A 22,896-nucleotide genomic window follows, 5' to 3' on the forward strand; every position below is an offset into this window, starting at 1 on the left:
ACTATATGTTCCTAGTGATTTTAAACTTTTATAGTTATGAAACAATCACCTTATTTCCTGTTATTGTTTTTGCTTTAAATTTTACTTACTGTGTCTGATATAATACGGCTTTCTTTCAGATGGTATTTGCCTAGAATGTTTTCTTTCTTAACTTTTATTTCTAATATATTTTTTCCCCCTTTGGCTGCTTTTGAGAATTTCTCTTTGCCTTGATTTTCTGAAATTTCATTATCATGTGTCTGGGTGAGTATTTCTTTTTATTCATCCTACTTGGAATTCTCTGGCCTTCATGAATCTATAGACTCATCTTGCTCATCTGTTTTAAAATATTCTCAGTTATCTAATCTCTAAATATTGCTTTTGCTCCATTCAAGATTGTCTTTCTACAGAGTCAGCTGACTTGTCAACAGTAATAATTTAAGTCAGAAGACAGTAAAATAATATCTTCAAATAACTACCAACCTAAAATTCTAAAACCAGTAAAGGGACTTCCCTGGTGGTCCAGTGGGTAAGACTCCACACTCCCAATGTAGGGGGCCCGGGTTCAATCCCTGGTCAGGGAACTAGATCCTGCATGCATGCTGCAACTACAGAGTTCGCATGCCACAGCTAAGAGTCTGCATGCCACGATTAAGAGTCCACATGTCGCAACTAAGAGTCTGCATGCTGCAACTAAAGATCCCGCATGCCCCAACTAAGACCCAGCGCAGCCAAAATAAATGAATTTTTAAAAATAAATAAATAAATAAAACCAGTAAAAATATTTCAAGAATGAAGGCAAAATAGTTATTTTCAGACCAACAAAAACTGGAAGACATCACTACCAACAGACCCACACTAAAAGGCTATTTCTAAAGGGTATTCTTAGGCAAAAAGATCTTACTAGAGGTAAAATCAGAGATGTAGGATAAATGAAGAACAAAACAGTGATAAATACATCGGTAAAGTTTAGATGAACACTGACTATACAAGACAATGTCTTTAGGTAGGGGTGTGTGTGTATATATATGTATGTATATAAACACAACATACTTCTAATACAGAAAAAGAATCAAACAAAAACTAAGCAATCCAAGAAAAGGTAAGAAAAAAGGAAAAAAGGACAGAGACTAGGCAGGATAAATAGAAAGCATGAGAAGAAAGATGAGATTTAAGCCCTAATAAATAAGTAAATACATGAAATTAAAATGGATTAAATGCACAAATGAAAGATTTTTTCAGACAGGATTTTTAAAAAATCAATTACACGTTTGTAAAAACCCAGAGAATATACAACACCAAAAGCGAATCCCAATGTACACTACACTTTGGGTGTTAATGCTTGTCAATGTAGGGTCATCAATGGTAACACATATACCACTCTGGTGCAGGATATGTTGATAGCGGGAGAGGTTGTGCATGTGTGGGGACAGCAGGTATATGGAAACCGTACTTCTTGCTCAATTTCGTTGTAAACTAAAACTGCTCTAAAAATACATCTTATTACTTTAAAAAAGTCAGTTATGTTAATTACCAGGAACAAGTGATCAATCAAATAACAACTTCATGCTATATAAAATATAATCTTGAGTTAAAATTTAAGCTTTAAATGAGAAAAGAGTGACCTCTAAAACTTCACTCATATAAAATATAAGGTAAAATATTATTGTTTACTTTGCAATCATCCTCCATGAAACACAAAATATACAGATAAAATCAAAACAATTTAAAACATATTTAACATGAAGTCAAAATCTTGATTAACATGTATTAATAATATACAATTAAAGCAAGGATCATTTAGACATTATCCATAGCTAATACTAGCTATGCAAACTATTTACTCTGAATAGTAAGTCTTTGTGACTAAAATGAGAAATTACTACCTAAAAAACTTGACTGAATCTTGCTGGTAGTTAAAAATTAGTTAAGAGCCAGGAACCATGCAAGTACTTCATAAACATCACCTCATATCATCCTTTCAACATTATGATGTAGGTACTTTCACAAGGAAATGGAGGCCTTAAGAAGTAAAACCGCTTACCAAAAAAACAACCTGGAAGAGTCAGGGCTGGATTCCATATCTGTCTGACTACAGAGCTTAAAATGCTAACCACTACATAACAGTGACTTTATTTTCTATATTAATTTCTTGATAGAAAAATAATGAAAAATTCATTATCTCTATTCTAATAACTATGCTAGATGTTCTGCACAAACAGGGATTCAAAAGAAGTTTTTAGAAGACAGTTGCAAAGTATGGCTGCTAAAATCAAATTAATATATATGAATCAAAGTGCTTCTGTGGCTTTTTTCCCTATTTAAATCTATATTTGTATAAGGATGCAATCTAACTGCCATGTAGTATTACTTCATTTGCCACTCCAGGAACACACAGCAGTATAAGTTCTAAGTCAACATATGCAGTAAAATGGGATGACAATGAGACAAGTCTACGACTAATAAACTACAGTTAGGGCTGTTAGCACCCTAGAAGACAAGTCGGAAGCAAAACACCTGTGGCAAACTAGAAAAAATGGCCTTCTGAGAAGGAGAAAATGAAATTCAATCAAATGCTTATGTATTGTAATTTAGTATTTACTGACCACTTTCCATATGCCAGGAACTGGACTAGATATTGGGAGTATAGAGATAAAATAGTGAGATAAATGTTACAGTATCGACAGGCATGTACAAAAGGCACCTAACTTGAGGGGAAATGGGAAAGAAACTGGGAAGAAAAAAGGTCAAAGAGGATTTCCTATTGGAATTGGCACTGGAGGCAAGACTTTAATGATAAATAGAAAATGAGACAGATAAAGAAAGGCAAGGAACAAGATGTACAAAAGCACAGAAACAAGAAAGCATAGTCCATTTAGATAGAGACCTGAAAGAGTTTAATATAGGATGCATAGGGTAGACATTGGCGAATGAGAGAAAAAAGAAGGCCTATAAAGGGTTTTCATGAGAGTGAATTTTATCTTGAAGGCCAGTGAAGGAGGTTAAACATGAAAATGACATGATGAGATATGTAAGAAACAGTAATTTAAGTTTAAAAAAAAAAAAAAAAAGAGAGATGCGGTCCTATAGTAAGATAGTGGTAATGAAGACTGACAGATACAAAAATGTTATGGAAATAGACACAGAGAAAAAGGGAAAGGCAAACATCTAAGACGTTTCTAGTGTCATTAACTGAGTGAATGATGATGCTGTGACTGAATACACAGAGGGCACTATGGCAATACCTCAAAGTGATAATTAACTCCTATCCTTCAAAGATCAAGGAAAAGCTCTCAAGAGGAGGAAATATCTAGTATGGGATTTAAAAGATGAGCAGAAATTAAGACAATGGGTTCGAGTTTAAAACTTGGTGGTGTACATATATACATACACTAATATGTCTAAAATAGATAGTTAATAAAAAACCTGTTGTAAAAAAACCCAAAACAAATAAACTTGGTGGTGAGTGGGAGGCACTGGTCAATGCCAAAAGATGAGGCTAGAGAGGTCAGAAGCTGCCAAGTCAAAAGTGCTTTCTGGATGATATCATTCAAGCAATGGAGAGCTATGTTAGGTTTACAAGGAAGAAAAAGAAAGGACCATATTTTTATTTTGGAAAAAAAGATTCTGACTACAAGTTGAAAATGGATTCAAGGCCTAGACCAAAGCTGAAAGGTGACGGGGTGGGTAGGGGTGGGGAGAGAGAACCCAAGTAAGAGGTGGCAGGGGACGCATTTGAGCTCTAGAAGATTGGGTGTCTACAGGGGTGGAGTTAAGCTAACACACACTTTCTCCTGTATAATCGCTCATCTACCCATCTACCCTTTTTAAAGCAACAAATTTACTAATTTATGAAAAGTAAATCGTTTGTTGTCGTTTTTTAATATCAAGAGCCAAAGGATTTAATTCCAACTTACAACAACCCCTCCAAAAATTAGGAAAGGCTTAAAGAAGGAAGTACATTTTAGACTTCAAAATATAAGATTATCATCACCTGTTTATTAATGGAAAATAAAATGAAAATGGATTAAGAAAAATAAATGGAATCTTGATCAAAAAGCTATGAGTGACAACCAGAATTCTGGCATGTGGAACTGCGAGGATGGTGGTACCATGTACTAATTGAAAAAACACGGGAGGTGGCAAGGGGTGTGCGTGTGTGTGCGTGTGTGTGGGTGGGTGTCTGTGTGGAGAGAGAGAGAAAAAGAGGGGGTGTCGGGGGGACTGAAATGGGAAAGATAAAAATAAACAGTTTTAATTTTGTGTGTTTAGTAAATACAGTTTTGAACAGGCTGCATTAAAGGCTCTTGTGAGGCATTTAAGTACCAATATCAACTAAGCAAGGATATGACATTCAAGACTGAGATACAAACATTTGATGATACTCAAGAGAGAGAAGTGGGCTGGAGAAAGAAGTCTGGATGTCAGCAGGACATACATGCTAACTGAAACCCTAGGAGTAGCTAATACTCAAGGAGAATACATAGAGTAAGAAGTAAGATGGCCTAGGACAGATTCTTAAAATCCTACATTTTACAAATTGGTAAGGTAAATGATGTCCAAAGAAGAGACTGAGAAGATGTAGCCAGATAAGTTAAAATGAAAATTAGGAGAACAGGTTATTTCAAAAACTAAGGCAAGAAAGAGCCTTTTGGGAAAAAGTCAACAATATCCAATGCTGCCAAGTTAAAGACTCAAATGTCTATGGTATCAAGGAGATAATCTTTAAAAGAACAATTTCAGTTAAGAAAGGAGAGATCTGGAAAGTGAGGCAGAGGAGACTGCAAGCACAGGCAAGTCTTTCTGGAAACCTCGTTATAAAGATGACAGAATATGGAGACTGGAGGGATTTAAATTGAGGGAGAATTTTTTTGTTTTGTTTTGTTTTCTAAAAGGAAGGAACCAGTAGAGAGCAAAAGGCTGAAGATGTAAAATAAAGGAGGTATCAATAGAAGAGGTCCCTGATGTAGCAGGGAATGGGCTTCAAAGCATAGATGAAACATTATTTCTCAACAAAGGAGAAACATATTAAATATAAAATGGAGGGTGTGTGTATGTATTTTCTACTCACATATACTTATATAAGGTCTTATAGAACAGAAAAATTATATAAATTAGGTTGCATCTATACACTGAAATTCTAACAATGGTGTTCTCTGTGGGATGGGATCAAGGTCTGTACTGTTTCATTATGTTCTTTCATATTTTCTGAATTTCCTATGATAAGCACATAACAATTTTTTTAAATGTCTTTGACTTTTGAATTATAAAAAGTAATTCAGGGACTTCCCTGGTGGCGCAGTGGTTAAGAATCTGCCTGCCAATGCAGGTGGACACGGGTTCGAGCCCTGGTCCGGGAAGATCCCACATGCCACGGAGCAACTAAGCCCATGCGCCACAACTACTGAGGCTGCGCTCTAGAGCCTGCACGCCTAGAGCCCGCAAGCCACAACTATGAGCCCGCGCACCTAGAGCCCATGCTCCGCAACAAGAGAAGCCACTGCAATGAAAAGCCCACGCACTGCAAAGAAGAGTAGCCCCCGCTTGCTGCAACTAGAGAAAGCCCGCTCACAGCAACAAAGACCCAACACAGCCAAAAATAAATAAATAAATAATTAATTAATCAATTAATTAAAAAGTTGGTTTAAAAAAAAAAAAAAAAAAAAAAGCCCACGCACTGCAAAGAAGAGTAGCCCCCGCTTGCTGCAACTAGAGAAAGCCCGCTCACAGCAACAAAGACCCAACACAGCCAAAAATAAATAAATAAATATATAAAGAAATAAATTAACTTATAAAAAAAAGATAAAAATTTAAAGAAGTAATTCATCATTAAAGCAGAAAACCTAGAAAACAAAGAGAAGCAGAAAGGGGAAAACAATACCTGTAACCTCTGAATGTGCTGCTTTCATAGGTTGAGATTACTTAACATTCTCTCAGAAAAAGGAACACTAATAGGAATGTTGAATTGGAATAATCAAAACTGATAACTGACTCTATCATTCAGACGTGGAAGAAAAAGTGGATTCCAGCCTCTTCTTAGCTACCTAAGTCTTCATTTTAAAAGAGGATTAGTAAATCTCCACTTAGGTAGAATTCAGATTTGGGGGCTTATTATTATTTTAGAAGTAAATTTTTTCAATACTGCCTTCCTTCCTGGCCATAATGATTTTTACTACTTACTTATAAATAACATCCATTACTAACATTCATGCTCACTGGCAACAATTTAAAAAAAGGAAAATTAAAAATGCAGGCTTACAGTTGTGGTAAATTTGGTCTAACAAAGGGATCATTTTCTGCTCCATTGACTGCTTTGTTTTTCCTTTGTTTTGGTTCAGAATTGGTAGAGGGTGCCTGAGAATTATTAGCTGTGGGAGGTTTGCGTTTGGCTAGAAGTTTCCTTTGCCTTTCAATATCTTCCCTTTGCTGATTCACCCACTCTTGTTGCCTGCATAAAAATAAACGTAAAAGAAAATTAACCTTCCATTACTTTTCACAGTTAAAACATGAAAATACATTAGTTAAACATGAAAAATCATATAATATAAATTTGTAACCTTATGGTCCCACCCTTGTGAACCAACACCTTCTCATTGTCCACGTCTCATTTGAAACATTCATTTCTGAATAAGGTCTTCCCTAAACCCCCTGAACTAGAAAAAGATGTGCTGCCACATATAATTTCATAGTACTTTGTAGCTCCCCACCTCCTCCTTTCTAACAAATATTCCTACAGACACTTGATCAGAATGTGTCTGGTTAGACTAAATCACTCCATGAGAATAGAGACCACAACTATTTTATACCCTATTGTACCCTTAGTGCCCAGCACAGTGACTGGCACATGCTAAGCATTCAATAAATATTTGTTGAATAAAATAAATGAGCTATTAAAAAAAAAAGAATTAACAGAGTTAAAGAGTAGGTTTTATACATGCATCTCATTACTTACTGTTTAAAGAAAAACTTACAAAAGACAAATGTGAATTTAATAGAGTGTTATTTTCTAAATGTATCTCTGTCAAATTTTGGGAATGGGTAGGTGATATTTTGAAATGAAACAAAAATTGACCTCAGAAATTTAGGAAGAAAGAAGGAATTTTGACACTTTAAAGAGAAAATAGCAAAAAATAAATAAATAAATAAAGAGAAAATAGCAAGAAAAATTTACATGGCTTTGAAAAATGGGCAATTAATATAAGTAAAAATATTACTGCTTCCAACTGAAGCTTTTTAAAACCATCCTACCATACAACGCCTTAAGCTTGTTCTAATATAATTATGTTCCCTCTTAGGTCACCTCACCACACTAGGAAAAAATTTTAAACTCTACATGGTGGTGATACTCAGATTTAGAACAAGTCAAATATTTCAATTCCTTGCTCCCCCACCCCTATTCAAACCAGAACTAGAGAACTTCTACTCTGCTGACGAAGAATTGGTTTTACATACATTTCCTTGTCCTATGGTTCTAGCCAGGTAGTAGCAGAACATGGTAAGAGGGAAAGAATCAAGAATCACCTAGGTAAAAGAGTAAAACGGTGGAGAAAAATCTCAAGAATAGCAAAGTTAGAATAAGACTTTAATCCAGTTTTCTCCTTGAAATGGTTATAAATAATTTCAATTTATTTAAAAATTAATTTTAAAGCTAGTTTCGGGTACAATCAAGATGTTATTAATGAAAATAAACAGCAATAACCTACTTAAATAATGAAAGAAAAGAATTACTGGAATGGATATATATCTAATCCCTGATTATTCAGTAATGACCTACATTTTAGAGATTAATATAATATTACTAATTTTTATTTATTTCTCTTCTTATCCTCCAACTACTTCGGGTTATATCACAGATATATAGCTTGATATACACTGATAAATATCAACTGCTTGATATAAAATATGTATATGTAACAACATACAGTAGGCCCTCAGTAAATGCTTATTAATAATAAGAAATGCAAGTAATTTTTTAAAAACTAGATTACTGCTTTATTATAAAAGGATACAACTCAGAAATAGCCAGATGGAAGAGATGCATAGGGCAAGGTATGGGGAAAAGACATGGAGTTTCCATGCTCTGAGCCTGATACCCTCCCCAAATCTCTACATGTTCACCAACCCAGAAGCTCCAATTTTGCTTTTTTTGACAGCTCAATGGAGAAATTTTAACAACCGGCAGAGTTTATATTTTAAATTCATATTTTTAGTTTATATTTAAGGTTATATTATATAAACTTCTCTTTTATTCATTACCAGGACAACTGTAGATCTGGGTTTAGTAGCTCAGAAAAACACTTGAAAATTTTAAGTTCTATCTCAACTGTATTTCCTACTCTCCATTTCTACTGTTAATATTTTAGCTCAAGCCGTATCACTTTTCATTTGGATGCTTCTCCATCTGAACTGTCAACAATCTATGTTCTTTCCAATATTATTCCCACATCACCACCAGTTACCTTTCTAAAACTCAAATCTGACCCCACACACCACACATAACACTGTAAGAGCTCCCTATTATCCACAGAATTAAAACCCAAACTTCCTACCATCATAAAGACACTGTCCTTCATTATAGTATACCTCACACCCAGCACAGTTGTGTTGAACAGAAGCTGGATAAATCAACTGAGATAGAGAGAAGACCATTCTGTGCTTAAGTCCTGGGAACCAGTGTTTAAAACAGCAGTGTTTAAGTGATACTATGTGAAATAAAGCTTTGCCTTCATTTTCCATTTAACTGGACTGACTCTGGGAAAGCTGATTTAGATGCTGGCACCACTCTTGCTTTGCAGGTTTTTAAAAGTTTTCCAGCTTAAAAAAAAAAAACAAAAGGAGGAGCATAGATCCCGGCTCACCACATAAACAGTCAACCTACCCTTAGCTACCACCATCTGAACTCAAGAAAACATGGCAACAACGATTTCTCCATTTTAAAGTTTACCTCAGAAGTGCTAAAGCCACATGCTCAGTTCAACTGACTTATGAGCTACTATGTCTGAGGCTGCAGAGAAAATGTTCCTGTCTTTTCCATAGGAATAGAGAGCAGGCAAGTGCTGAAGTAAGGACTGGGGAATGGGGGTGGGGGTGGGGGGCGGAGAACTAAGCAGAAAAATCCCAAGATATATAGATATAATCTTCCAATGAAAGTTCAAACTTTTAACAATTTCCCTCCCAACTAATCTATAAAAAGCTAGGTCAGTTTATGTTCTGGAAAAGTCATATTTAGAATAATACATCATACTATACAGATGAATGCTAACTAATCAAGAAGTCTGCTAAAGCTAAAATTGTAATGCCTGTTCTATGTTCCTTTCAACTGTATTAAATTCTGATATCAAAGAGTAGTAAGGAGTATATGTAGAACATAATTCCAAATCTATAATCTTTGAAAGTAATGAAAACCCAAAGGAATACTAAATTTTTTAAAATGTAAGAGTGACTAACTTTACAAGATTCTGAAATGCAAAACCATCTGTCCATTGTTCAGTAAATGAAGCACCATGTCTAACGGTCGTGAAATGCCCAAGGCGTAATCTGTCTTGCATACTCTTCTCTCTGCTTGACAGTTTTTCTTGTGTACTCTGAAAAAAGGAGGAAAAATCATCATTCAATTTTATTAATTTAAATTTTAAAAGCATACAAGGTAAAAGGGGCTAGTGAAAGGAGAGGGAAAATTTATTGAACTTTTAACTTACCTTTTCGATAAGTAGTTTCTTGCTCATTGATATGCACTTATTTAATCGTTCTTTGTATTTTTCAAGTAATTTTTGTTGTTCATCTATCTGCCGTCTGAGATCACAATTAGCCTACAACATAAGTAGACAATGAAAAAGGTCTACAATTTGTGTATATGAGACATTTAAGAATATACATTTTGAACAAATTTCATAAAGAGAAGGATTAATAAGATTAAGTATTTGAATATGATACTAAAAAATTTGTTAAAACATCTACTTACCATGGGAATAATACTGTTATATGCTGCTTAACTGTGTAGTGGAAAAGTACATGGAATTTGTATCCATACTCCATGGGTTCAAATCCACACTCTAGGATATATAATCTGGGCTAAGTCAAACAAGTTATCTGAACCTTAGCTCAGTTTTCTTATTTCTAAAACAGAGCAACACCATTCTACCTCATTTAATTAAAAATAACTGAAATATAGTAATACAAAGCATCTAAACACTTAAAAATGAATGTGAGTTCTCTTCCATCTTTTGTAACTAATAAAACTTCTTTCTCCATTAAACTTGTGGAAGACACTGCAGATGCCTATCCAATAGCTAACTATTCTCACCATCTTTCTTGGCCATATGAATACAAATTTTGTTAACTTTGTAGGCAGCCATACGCTCAGGCAAGGGGCTTCTCTCTAAACTCAGAAGATGAGTCTGATTAGTCTAGTACAGTCAGTCACCAGGGAACAACCTGGAGAGCTTGTTGGAACACAGATTACTGGAACCCATTCCCAATTTCTGAATTAGTAGCTCTAGAGTAGGCTCTAAAAGTTTATTTCTAGTAAGTTCCCTAGTAATGTTGATGCTTCTGGTCTGGCGATCATTCTTTGAAAACCATAGGTCTAGGCCAATCATGGTGGAAGCCAAAAGACAGCGGCATAATACATCAAAAATGCTGGGAGAAAATATAGCTGCCAACCTAAAAGTATGTATCTAATAAAATTGTTTTCCAAGGAAAAGGGTAAAATAAAGATACTTTCAGAGGAACATAAATGGAATTTAGCATCAGACCCTTATCATTAGGTGCAATTCAAACAGAACCCCAACAAATTGTTTATGTGTGTGAAAACTGAAAAACTGACACTAACACTTCTCTAAGACAGCAAAGGGCCAAAAGTAGCCAAAAAGGAGATGATACTTGTTCAACCACACATCAAGATTTAATATAAACCTAGAGTAATTATAATCACCTGAATCTATTTTCTCCTTCTTCCGTAGTAATGGAAGACCAACATTTTATTCTGGATTGATATGTGTCTAGCTAAAAGACTGTATTTCCCAGCTTCCCTTGCAGCTAACGATGGTCAGTGAAATGTAAGCAGAAGTTGTTAAGTGGAACACCCAAGAAGGCTGAACACGGAATTGTTGCATTTTTTATTTCCTTCCTCTTCTTGTTTTCTGCTTAAGAACACAGATATCATAACTGTGACTCTAATAAATATTTTGTACCTTGATATGATCTTCAAGATGAAGGCCATGTACTAAGGGTGAAAGAGCAGAAAAACTGAAGGAGCCAAGATCCTATATGACACTGTGAAGCCATCACACCTGGGCTGCCCCGTTCTGCTCTTCTCTCAAAAAACAATATTGTGTCTCATTTAAAGTACTGCTGTTTATGGAAACCTGTCCGGACACCTACGGCCTGAGCAGCTCAGTTGTCTCTGCTTGATAGCAAGGCTCTGCCTGGCCGGAAATAAAGCACGGCCAGTGAAATGGCATTTCCACAAAACCTACTACCTTCCATTCAAAGGTCCGTGGCCCCTTATGCTTTGTCCAGGGGGATAACAGCCCAACCACACACGTGTAGACATCGCTGTCTGGACAGATGAACAGGCTCCAGGCCCTCCTCAGTCACATACGGGATGAATGGTCAGTGTGGCAGTAGCAGCTGCAATTGCAGTGCCCCACCCAGCCTCCCTCACTAGCCCAGGGGCCAGGGGAAGACTGCACCTCCACCCTTCTCCTCACAGAGGTGAGCAGCATGTAGAGAAAAGGAAAGCCTGTCTCGGGTGTGTTAGTGAGGGGCACTGTGTTCCATGGGTTATCACAGCACCATTTCCTCCTGGGCCTGCTATGGAAGGGTCCACCTCCATCCCCAACTGGATTTGGTTTTGGGCGGATGACTCAGTGGGCAGGAGACACTGTACCCTCATGCTCTGACTTGGAGCCCTCCTTTCTGTTCTACTCTCAAAAAATAAGATTGTATCTCATTTAAAGTACTGTTGTTTATGTTCTCTGTTACTAACAGCCAAAGACAACTGCTAGATGATAAAAAGATGCTGTGGTACCAGTATAGGAATACACAAATAGAATATGGAACTTAACACAGAACACAGAAATAGATCCACTTGTATATGAAAACAAGATTGCATGATGGGGCTGGAAGTAAAAAGTGGACTTTTAATTCCGTGGTCTGGACAACTGGTTCTCTACATAGAAAGAAATTAAAATGAAACCTTACTTCACACTATACCCAAAAATAAATCCCAGTGAGATTTACAACTTGTACTGAAAAAGCAGACTATAAAACTTTTAAAAGAAAATATAGAAGAACATCTTTATGACATTAGGGATTAAAACAACAAATTATTTTGGTATATCTTTGATAATAATTTGGTACAAACTATAAATAAAAAGATATATTTAATCATATAAATTTTAAATGATCTAATCATCAAAAGACAGTACAAAGAAATAAAAAGATAATTCACACACTGGGAGAAAAATCAACATATATGGCCAACAAAAAACTGATATCAATTTAAAAAACGACAGGAACCCATTAAGAAAAATGAGCAAAAAAAATGATCATTTACTTCACGGAAGAAATACAAATAGTTAATAAATATTTTTAAAGATGCTCAAAAAATAAAGTGAATGCATAATAACAAATACCTTGTTACACCCATTAAATTGAACCCCCAAATTAAATATGATTATAATGAACCTTGGCAAGGATAATAAGCAATAAGATTATTTCTTGCTCATTGTTGGTGGAATGGAAACTGATCCAACCACCTTGGGAAAAATTTGCTATTATAAAGTATAGTTTAAGATATGCATGCCCTATACTCTGGCCATGTCTCTCCTGAGCATATACCATAGAGAAATTCTTCCACACGTGCCACAGAGATATGTACAAGAACATTCTTAGCAGAACTGTTCATACTAGCAAAGAGTAGAAATAAAATGTCCACCAAGAGCAGAAAAGATAAATTATAATATATTCGTATAATGCCTTACTATGTAGCAGTGAAATGAACAAACTATTATTACATGACAATCCCGCATATAATGTTTAGTGAAAACAAGCAGGGCAAAATGGTACAAACAGTGTAATTTTGTAATTTATATAAAGTTCAAAAATAAAGTGAAATAATACGTTGTTAAGAATGTGTAAGATATATGTAATATAACTATAAAGAAACATAAAGGCATAAGAAATAAATAAATACAAAATTTAGAATAGTGGTTAATGGTAAAGGGATGTGAGAGAGTGAATGGGATGGGACCAGGACAGGCACACTGGATGTTTCAAAGGTATCAGTAATTATATGATCACGGATGATGGTTTCATTGAGTTTCTATACCAACGGTTCTCAGTGTTGGCTAAATTAGCCGTTAAAACTACCAATGCCCAAGCCCTACGTCATATCAATTTAATCAGAAACCCTCAGGGTGGAGTTTAAGCATCAGTACTTTTATAAAGTGCCTTCCACACTTTCCATCCAATGATTCTAATGAGCAGCTAGGGGTGAGAACCACTGTTTTACCCCTTACTCACCTATTAGGCATACTTTTTGATGTGTCTTTTTATAAAGTTTCCATTAAAAATCTCACAAAATTGCAGTAGTTACTTCCTCTAGTATAGTGTCAAATGGCAGTCAGGTTTATAAGAAAATCAATTAACTTTAAAACTACCATGAAATGGATATCTGTCTTAGGATAGTTGATCAAGTAAAAATAAATTTTATAAACTTCTATTTCTCAAACTGTTTCTCAATTCACATTTAAAGAGCTAATAAAATAGTTTTTATCATTTAATAGTTGATACTTTCAATTATGTACTTACACTAAAAGAAAAGGCTTATTTTTTTTCCAGTAATAGAGTTTTTTTTACAATATAAGTATTTTCTCACCAGTGTTACTACTACCAAATAATTTACTCAAATTCTTCCCGCTCCATGACTTCTTACTTACCCTGAGCAAGTCATCTATACGACCTTCCTTTTTTTCCAGGTCCTGGTTTTTATTACTTTCTAATGCTGCTAATTTCAGCATTGTAAGGTCAGTCTAAACGAAAGAAAGCTATTTTATTACCCCATTATATATATATCACTGCATGCAAACATAAAATTAGATTTTACTCTGATTCTAAAGAGCAAAGAAAATATTGGAGTTTGTGTGTGTATGTAAAAAGTATCACAAGAAGTCTTACTGCAGTTTTAAGTTTTAATATCTTCAGAAGCATAAGTGCTATAAACTTAAAAAGAAAAATTTTAAAGGTTAATTATTTAAATTTTTAGAATATTGATATGTCCTTCATTAAAATTCAATATAAACACTGCTTTGTGCTGTCAACTCTAGCTGACTTTTGAATATGGCAAAAACTTTCACAAGCTGTTTGCTGACTGAAAGCAATGTACTTATAAATCCTGGCCTAAAGATCATCCAAAGAAAGAAGTTTTGATGCACGCGCAACAGTTTGGACATGACCTGAAAGAAGAAGTATAATGGCAATAAACTGCACAACTAAGGTGGCAAGCAAGAAGATCTACTTTTTCAATCCTTAATCTCAGACAGTCATCCAAAAACTGCCACATGTATGAAATTAAAATGAAAACCTTAGTACTCAAAAATCATAAAACTAAATAACTGTAAAAGATATCTGATTAATTTTCAAATGATTTTTAAGTGTGTAGCATATATGAATATACAAAAATACAGACACATGGAACAAACTGCTTTAATGTCCACTTATAACAAATATAACACTTTCATGAAGATATCGATTATATGTACTTGGATGTTAAGTTCAAAAAGAATCAGTAAACAGAATTGACATGTTATGGTTGTTCTGTTTATTTATTTTGCTTAAAATATATATTTAACCAGTGTGTAACAAAGGACAAGCTGATAGTAAATTGGGTGTTTCAATTTCTCACCCCCTACAAACTGTTTTTTTTTGTTTGTTTAGTAATTAGCTTTCCTGATGCAGAATTTTACTTTATGACTATGTCTAAAACAAAGAGAAGACATCTTAATTGTGTGTACAAAGTTGGTCACCGGTTTCTCAGAAGTCATACAAAGAAATTTTAATTACCATTTACCTGAGTAATTTTAAAGGATAACTGCTTTGGTTGTACAATAGGGTGGTCCCCAAAAACTAATGCAGTAGGAGAAGGGCTATTCGGTCGAACCTTAAAAAAAAAATATTAAAAATTTTACATTAGCAAGAAAAAAAATAGGCTTTTGCTTAGCAACAACTAAAAATTTCTTAAGTTTTTATCAGGATAATAATTCAAAACATAATTGGGGACTTCCCTGGTGGCACAGTGGTTAAGAATCCGCCTGCCAATGCAGGGGACACGGGTTCGAACTCTGGTCCAGGAAGATCCCACATGCCGCAGAGCAACTAAGTCTGTGCGCCACAACTACTGAGCCTGCGAGCCACAACTACTGAGCCTGCGAGCCACAACTACTGAGCCCATGTGCCACAGCTACTGAAGCCCGTGCGCCTAGAGCTCGTGCTCCACAACAAGAGAAGCCACCGCAATGAGAAGCCTGCGCACTACAACAAAGAATAGCCCCCGCTCACCGCAACTAGAGAAAGCCCACACACAGCAACGAAGACCTAATGCAGCCAAAAATAAATAAATAAATTTATTTAAAAACAATAAAAAATAAAGAATTAAAAAAAACATAATTGAACTTAAAAAATTTTTAATCACCATTTATTCAATAAGCATTCATTAAGTACCTCCCTCTTATAAAGCCCAATAAAAGAGACAACCAGCCATATGTGCCCTGCCCTCAAGGAACTTAACAATCTGGTGCCATAAAAGCAAATTTAATGCTTTCAATCTGTTAACTAAAACAAGGCCAAATACATTATTTTAAAACAAAAATATTAAACAGATTATGATGGTTCAAAAAGTAAAACTGTAAAGACCTTAATACAGAACTCTTTTAGTAGTGGGTACAATAATGCATGCCCATATGTAGTATAATATCAATTTACTGATAAGTTTCATGGTTTATCTAGTCACTAGTTTTAAAATACATTCACTGAAAGCAACAGATTACATCATGCACCAATGCTATCACTACAACTCAAAGTTATTTTTGAGTCTTATGCTTTACTTAGTATATGGCAATATGATGTGCCCCAAGGTACAAAATGAATAAGACATTAAGAAATATATGTCTACAGACAGAACTAGAAAGGGACACTGAAAGTAAAAACAGGGTATCTGAATAAATAAGAGATACTCTGATTTTTAAAAATTTTTAATTCATCTTTAAATTACTGAAAGCCAACATTGTTTTTCTGGTTAGACAATGAACTTTCACATAATGAAAGTAAAAAAAGTAGAATAAAATCCAATATGTAGAAAAATGCATATAAAAGAACTAGGTCTTTAAAATGTTAGAAACAAACCAAAAAGTTATAAGAGAATTTTCAGGTCCAAGATCCTTCTCCTATGCCAAACTACATTATCCGAGGCTGATGGCTGCCTACTCTATTTCAGGATTCCCAGAAAGGAATTTATTATGCTACCATTTTAGTGGTTAAGAAATTTAATTGTTAAGATCCCTGACCAGGGATCGAACCCGGGCCCTGGCAGTGAAAGTGCCGAGTCCTAACCACTGGACAGCCAGGGAGTTCCTGATCCCATCATTCTTTTATAGAAACATTACTTCTTTGGGGAACAAATTCCCCCAAAGCGAAGAACACGTCTTATAATTAATTCAGGAAATCTTTAACTTAAGAATCTTACTTTCAGAAATAAAGTTCTAATAGCATCAAATCATTAAAAAGAATTCAACTCACCTCACAGAACGATTTTTTTAAAGATAAACGCTAATATATGTAAAAGGTCTCAATAAAGACAAATTATAAAAGTTATTCATTCAGTACACATAAACTCTGAGACACAAAGACTACATATGTAAAAACTTACAGATGAGGAAGGAGTGGAATGTGAATGTGAATTCTGAGGAGAACGGATTGCAGGAGGTATGCCTCTTACTGGACTTGAGCCATTTCCACCTTGGTACTGAGGGAGAAAGGAAACATCACTATTTATTAACACAGGTTTAGACAAATATTATTTTAGATATGCCATTATGAATTAATTTAAGTATATCTTATTATTATTTTTGTGGCAGACTCAAAGACAAATTCCCCCAAAGCAAAGAACAAGTCTTATTTTTCCTTCAAATTTTAGCACAGTTCCCTTGTTTGTTAAACCAGTATGATCCCTAATCCCAAGAAACTTTAACATGTTTACATGTAGATGTTAGTGAACATAATCAACTATCTTAAAACAGAGCTGTCAGTCCCAAGATCTGTTAAGTATCCAAATGTTCATAGCACTATAAAAGAACTATACAAACCAAGTCCCTTCTTTTTAACAGCACAAAGTCTAATAAAAATCAACCCTTTCTTACATGCATAACATGCATTATAGTGCATGACTTAACTGCATATGAAGAGAAGCCAACCTAATCTGTTCCATAGCTTTCTCAAGTCTCATGTTTCTGAACCAAGAATGGAAGGAGAAAACAATTTGCTGCTAATGGCTTCATCTCAGGGTACAGGTATGAACAGCAGAGATGGGAACTTCCTAGTGTGTTCATTAAACAGCTTCCTGCAACCTAGGAGCTTTGTCTGAATTTCTTATCTATAGTGCCTAGCGTAACACTCAGCACACAGTAGGCATCCAAGATGCTTGAGATTTGTTTATTTGATCCTACCTTTGGCAAAGATTTTTAATGATATTAACACTAAGGGACTGACATCAACTAAAGAGCATTAGGTGTATCTTATAGTCTGCAACAGTTTTAGCTTAGACACTGTAAACTCAAGAAAGAAAAACAATGGAGAATAAAAAATATATATATATTTTAAACACAGCCCTTCTCCTAATCAGCAAATTCTGCTCTCTCTCAAGGAAATATAAATATTTTTCAACTGAGTAGATGTTTGTTTTAATAATCACATTAATATTTTATAATGAAAACTGGTAGGCATAAGTGTTTCTGTGTAGAAGAAAGGAAACATTCCAGACTAAGTAAGAATTTAAATTTACCACTGTTTATTATTTTCAGGGACTCTTACATTCACATCTCCATCATTATTTAATCTCTATCCACAGGGCTCAACTGTTGCTGTGGTACTGACAGCAGAAAGAATTCTAGAGGCTGGGAGACTTAAAGCTACTCTTTGCTCTTCCATTTAGAATTTGCCTTTACGTAGGATACTTTATATCTCTGGCTCTCAGTTTCCTCATCTGTAAAATAGGAATACTAATAACACCTGCTTTGACTATCTCCTGGATATAAGCAAATACAGGAGAAAGTACTTTGAAAATTATGATGTGCCATACCAAAGTAAAAGTAAAGTTTAATGTTCCTAGGAAGTCAGGACATCACATAGTAGTGAAGTTCTGCTCTAATTAAGTAGATAATCAAAAATTGACTTTGTGCTTCAAACAAATTATTTCAGCCCATAGCAAAATTATATTAAGAACTGAAGATATTTCTCAATGAACTTACTTCAAAATAGTCGCTAATTTTGTGGCCACGTCCCCCAATACTTTTTCCTAAAATACAGAAGTAAAAAATTTTATAGATTTAAAGTCAGTCATGACTATCTACCACATACTATATCAGAAAGAGAATGTGCCAAACTTAATTTCCCTAATACATACAAAAATAATCTATTTAATAAAAAGAATATATTTTAGTTGGGTAGTGATGGGCATCAAAAGAATATTAAGAGCCCTCAGAGGGTCAGATGCCAACTTCAGAATTCCAAAAATCAAACGATATTTCAATAGATACATGTCAATTTTTAAAAGTCCTGATTATGGGAGAATCAAATAAATAAATCATATTAAAAGATCTCTGCTTTTAAAACTATTCTATTCAGATTGCTTAATGGCTAATAATTTCATAAAAACATGTCAATTGATAAGAAAAAGACAAGTGGCAGCTGTATAATTGACAAACCAATTCATACCTGTAAATAATGAATAAAAAAGCTTGGTCAACACAAACCATAACAAACTGACAATAACATGCTTTAATATGAATGCTATTTTGTAAAATGTTTTGATTTTCTAAAAAGTATTTCCAAATTAATAGGATTTTTAAAAAAATAAACTAGATTTTAAATATTGTCCTTATATGACCATATTGATAGTGATCCAAATTATTACAGATCACAGTTCTTTAATTAAAATTTTGCTCTAAAATGGACTTTTCAAAAAAAAAAAAACAACAAATAACAAAGAAACAAAATGGACTTTTCATTAGTTTTATAAATATTGAAGTAAGAAGTTGCTAAGAAATATGGCGTTTTGGATGGGAGGCATCCATCCTTCACTGGAATTATACTGAATAATTTCTTCAAGCTACAAAAGAAAAACTAATGATAGCATGGAGTCAAAAGCTTTGGATAATATAAACATATACATTTATCAATTCAATACTGACTTATATACATTCATTCACATATTTTATTCAACAAATATTTCTTGAGTGGTTACTATGTGCCAGGCATTACTGAGATGAACAAACAATACATTTAAAAGTTCAACAACCTCAAATTCCTTCTTGGAACAAAGTAGGGGGAAATTTTTTAAAAACTACTAAGTAATCAGGACTATAAATACTACCCAGAAATTTTGAACACGAGTTTTGTACAGATTTATTCAGAGGTCAGGGAGCACTATAAAAGTTCTATACCAAAGAACTTCCCTTCTGCCTGTAACAACTTTCCTGCAGATTCTGAAGAGGTGCTATTTTTTAAATGAAGACAGAGACATTTTTTGGTTGCCTACCCAGAAACTATTTCCCCAATTTTTTTTCCCTAACTGAATCCAAATTTTATTCTGTTAACATTCCCTCCCCTACATAGCACATGTAAGTAACTTCAGGGGAGGCTGAGTCCTATCTGGCCTCTGTTCCTAGTTCCCCTTCCTTCCTTCGGATTAGAAATGCAATTTTGTTCAGGTATCATGCCTTCTCCACACAACCTGTACTTCTAAATGGAACTTTACCCCATTTTCATTTTCAGAGATGGGCCTGATTTTTTTAAAAAATATTTATTTATTTATTTATTTGGTTGCGCCGGGTCTTAGTTGCAGCAGGCGGACTCCTTAGTTGTGGCATGCAAACTCTTGTTGCAGCATGAGTGTGGGACTTAGTTCCTTGACCAGGGATCGAACCCGGGCCCCCTGCATTGCGAGCATGGAGTCTTAACAACTGCGCCCCCAGGGAAGTCCCGAGATGGGCCTCATTTTAAGGGCAATAATACCTCTCTTGGACATAACTGGTTTTGGAATAGACACATGACCCTATTCTGGCCAAGAAGATGACAGGAAAGGTTCGCTATGGCCTTAAAGAAGCCTACATCAAAGAAACAGGGAAAAAAGAAAAACACACAGAAAACCAGCCTCTCTCTAAAGCAAATACAAGTGTGGAAGATGAAATGAGGAAATGCAATTAAAACTGGCCACAGTCCTAAAACCATAAGAGAAAAGCAGACAATTCTGTGGATGGCAGACCACAAAGAAAAAGATGTGGCTTCTTAAAGACACAGGTTGGATCAACCAACCCAGAAGTCCCAGGCTATTTTGGGACCTGCTTTTAAAAGTGAGTTTTAAAATCTGAAGTTAAATCTATCATAACTAATATAACTAAATAAATCCAAGCCCATTAACCACAACTTGGGGAAACTACACTAAGATCAAAAAGGACCTCAGGGCAGATTGAAATACAAAGTACCACAAACTTAGAGAAAGGTGCTAGAGTGACTCAACTCCCTCCTTCCACAAAGATAGCTGTTGCAAATATATTTCTTGATGCCAGTGCCACATGTAAATACTAGTAAGCCATGGGTTCATGGCTCTAGATTTTGTGGCTCCAAAACATGTAATATATGTGTAAAATCATCATTACATATGATTTAAGAGCCCAATTTATTGTATTTAATTTTGAGAAGCCAAATTAAATGACAATACTATCTTGTCCATTATAAGAAGCTGTGTAGTCTAATGAAAGTAATTTTCTTACAGTTCATAATACAAAATGTTAAGTATGAAAGAAAGGATGAAGAACAGGTATGGAAAGAAAATGATGGCGTTTAATGAAGTACTTCAATCATTTTTATATAGTCTTTTTTTTTTTTTAATAAAAGGGATGAGTAAGTTTGGGTACTTGTCTCAAAGTGAGATATAAAGTTCTTATTCAAAAACGAGAAGCCATTTCAATACCATAATTCATATAAAGAGAGAAAAAAGAAAGGTGATAAAGGCAATGCTTGTCAGGTTTGGACATGACACTTTTCTTTCTAATTCTCAAATTAAAAAAATAAGGGAAATGTCAAAAGCCTAAAAACAGTAACCATAAACAAACTACCTGTGGTACAAAAAGATTCTAATTTCATAAAATTATTATTTCTTACACAAAGTACATTCTTAAACTATTATTAATGCAGAAATTACATGGTATCTATAGAAATCACAAAAACACACTACTTTTTAAAAAAATTATTAATTGATTAAAAACCAGAATAATTAATTGTAAATGCCTCTTCGGCTCTGAAGGAAGATTTTGCTTCGCTTACCCTGACTACTTTCATTCTGATTTTCTGCTTTTCTCTTTCTTCCTCTGGATGATTCCGATTGTTTCTTCTCTGGTGTCTACAGAAAGCAAGTTAACAGAACTTTAAATTATAGTTTTAACGGACAAAATTTTACAATCACTATAAATGTCATTTTTATTTTCGAGGTAAAAAATTTTGCTCAATAGCGTTCATGCAATGTAAACATGTAATTACTTACATACAATTTATTTAAAAGATAAAATTTTCTATTGTGTAAATTTTTAAAATTTGAAGTGTAGGAGACCTGGTACACATTACCTGAAATTTACATTTACAGAATTTGACTTGAGGTGGATGAGAAATCTGAGAGTAATCAGCTTTTAAAAGATGCCCTTCAAATTCTTAACTGGATAGGGCAAAAAAAAAAAAAAAAAAACCCCCACAAAATAACAACAAAACACCGTATGTTTTTCCCATTAGTTTTCTACTATTCATATATATTCTATAGAAGTAAAATAAACTTGGACTAGAAAAAAAGAGCAGAACACAAACCTTAATATATACAATCCCTACTAAAAAGAACCATTCACCTAAATGCCTAAAAATTATTATCCAACAACAATCAAAGCAAATTCATAGATTATATCCTAAATCACGTGTCTGCAAACTATAGCCAGATGGCCAAATCTGGCTGGCCACCTGTTTTTGTAGGGCCCATAATCTAAGCATAATTTTTACATTTTTAAATGTTTGAAAAATATAAAAACCAAACAAGAATATTTCATGATATGAAAATTATAAGAAATTCAAATTTCAGTGTCCATAAATTTGGTTCTATTGGAACACAGTCACACTCATTCATTTATGTACTGTCTGTAGTTCCTTTCACACTACAGCAGCAGAGTTGAGTAGCTATAACAGAAACTGCATGGCCCATAAAGCCTAAATACCTGGCCCTTTACAAAAAAATAGTTTGCAGAGCCCTGTCCTACGTGATGGCTTGTTCTTAAACTACAGGTTTGCTCTTTTAACTGATAGGAAGTATTTCCATCAGGCTAAAACAACAAGTAATTTTTGTGCAGTCTGACAGAATGCTGTGCTTAGTGAAAAATTAAAACCAAATGTGCACAAGGCAATGGCACAGGGCCCTCAAATTCTAGAAGCTTGGCAAGTATGTCTGGTGACAGAACAAAGGATATCTGAATGAATGAAACATCAAGGCAGCTTAAAATAAATCTCTAAAGGCAACATAGTCCTCCAACAAGGAAGGGACTTAATCCGTATTTTGATGTCTCTTGTAAGTAGTTCTGTGATTAAATAGTATGAATGACAATATAC

At 34.5% G+C, this 22,896-nt stretch overlaps 1 protein-coding gene across 3 annotated transcripts in view; it reads right to left on the reverse strand.

The window, feature by feature from the left end:
- Positions 1-22,896, reverse strand: part of TLK1 (tousled like kinase 1) — a 197,327-nt gene that overhangs the window by 46,066 nt on the left and 128,365 nt on the right. For all 3 annotated transcript variants that reach the window (XM_059928082.1, XM_059928081.1, XM_059928083.1), the window contains 8 exons: positions 21,580-21,655; positions 18,504-18,550; positions 16,907-17,002; positions 15,053-15,142; positions 13,923-14,015; positions 9,678-9,788; positions 9,427-9,563; positions 6,239-6,427 (listed from right to left, as the gene is read on the reverse strand). In XM_059928082.1, the coding sequence (XP_059784065.1) occupies positions 6,239-6,427; positions 9,427-9,563; positions 9,678-9,788; positions 13,923-14,015; positions 15,053-15,142; positions 16,907-17,002; positions 18,504-18,550; positions 21,580-21,655 (839 nt within the window). The remainder of the gene's footprint in view (positions 1-6,238; positions 6,428-9,426; positions 9,564-9,677; positions 9,789-13,922; positions 14,016-15,052; positions 15,143-16,906; positions 17,003-18,503; positions 18,551-21,579; positions 21,656-22,896) is intronic.

This window comes from Balaenoptera ricei, chromosome 7 (assembly GCF_028023285.1).
Source record: "Balaenoptera ricei isolate mBalRic1 chromosome 7, mBalRic1.hap2, whole genome shotgun sequence".
NCBI classification, from domain to species: Eukaryota; Metazoa; Chordata; class Mammalia; order Artiodactyla; family Balaenopteridae; genus Balaenoptera; species Balaenoptera ricei.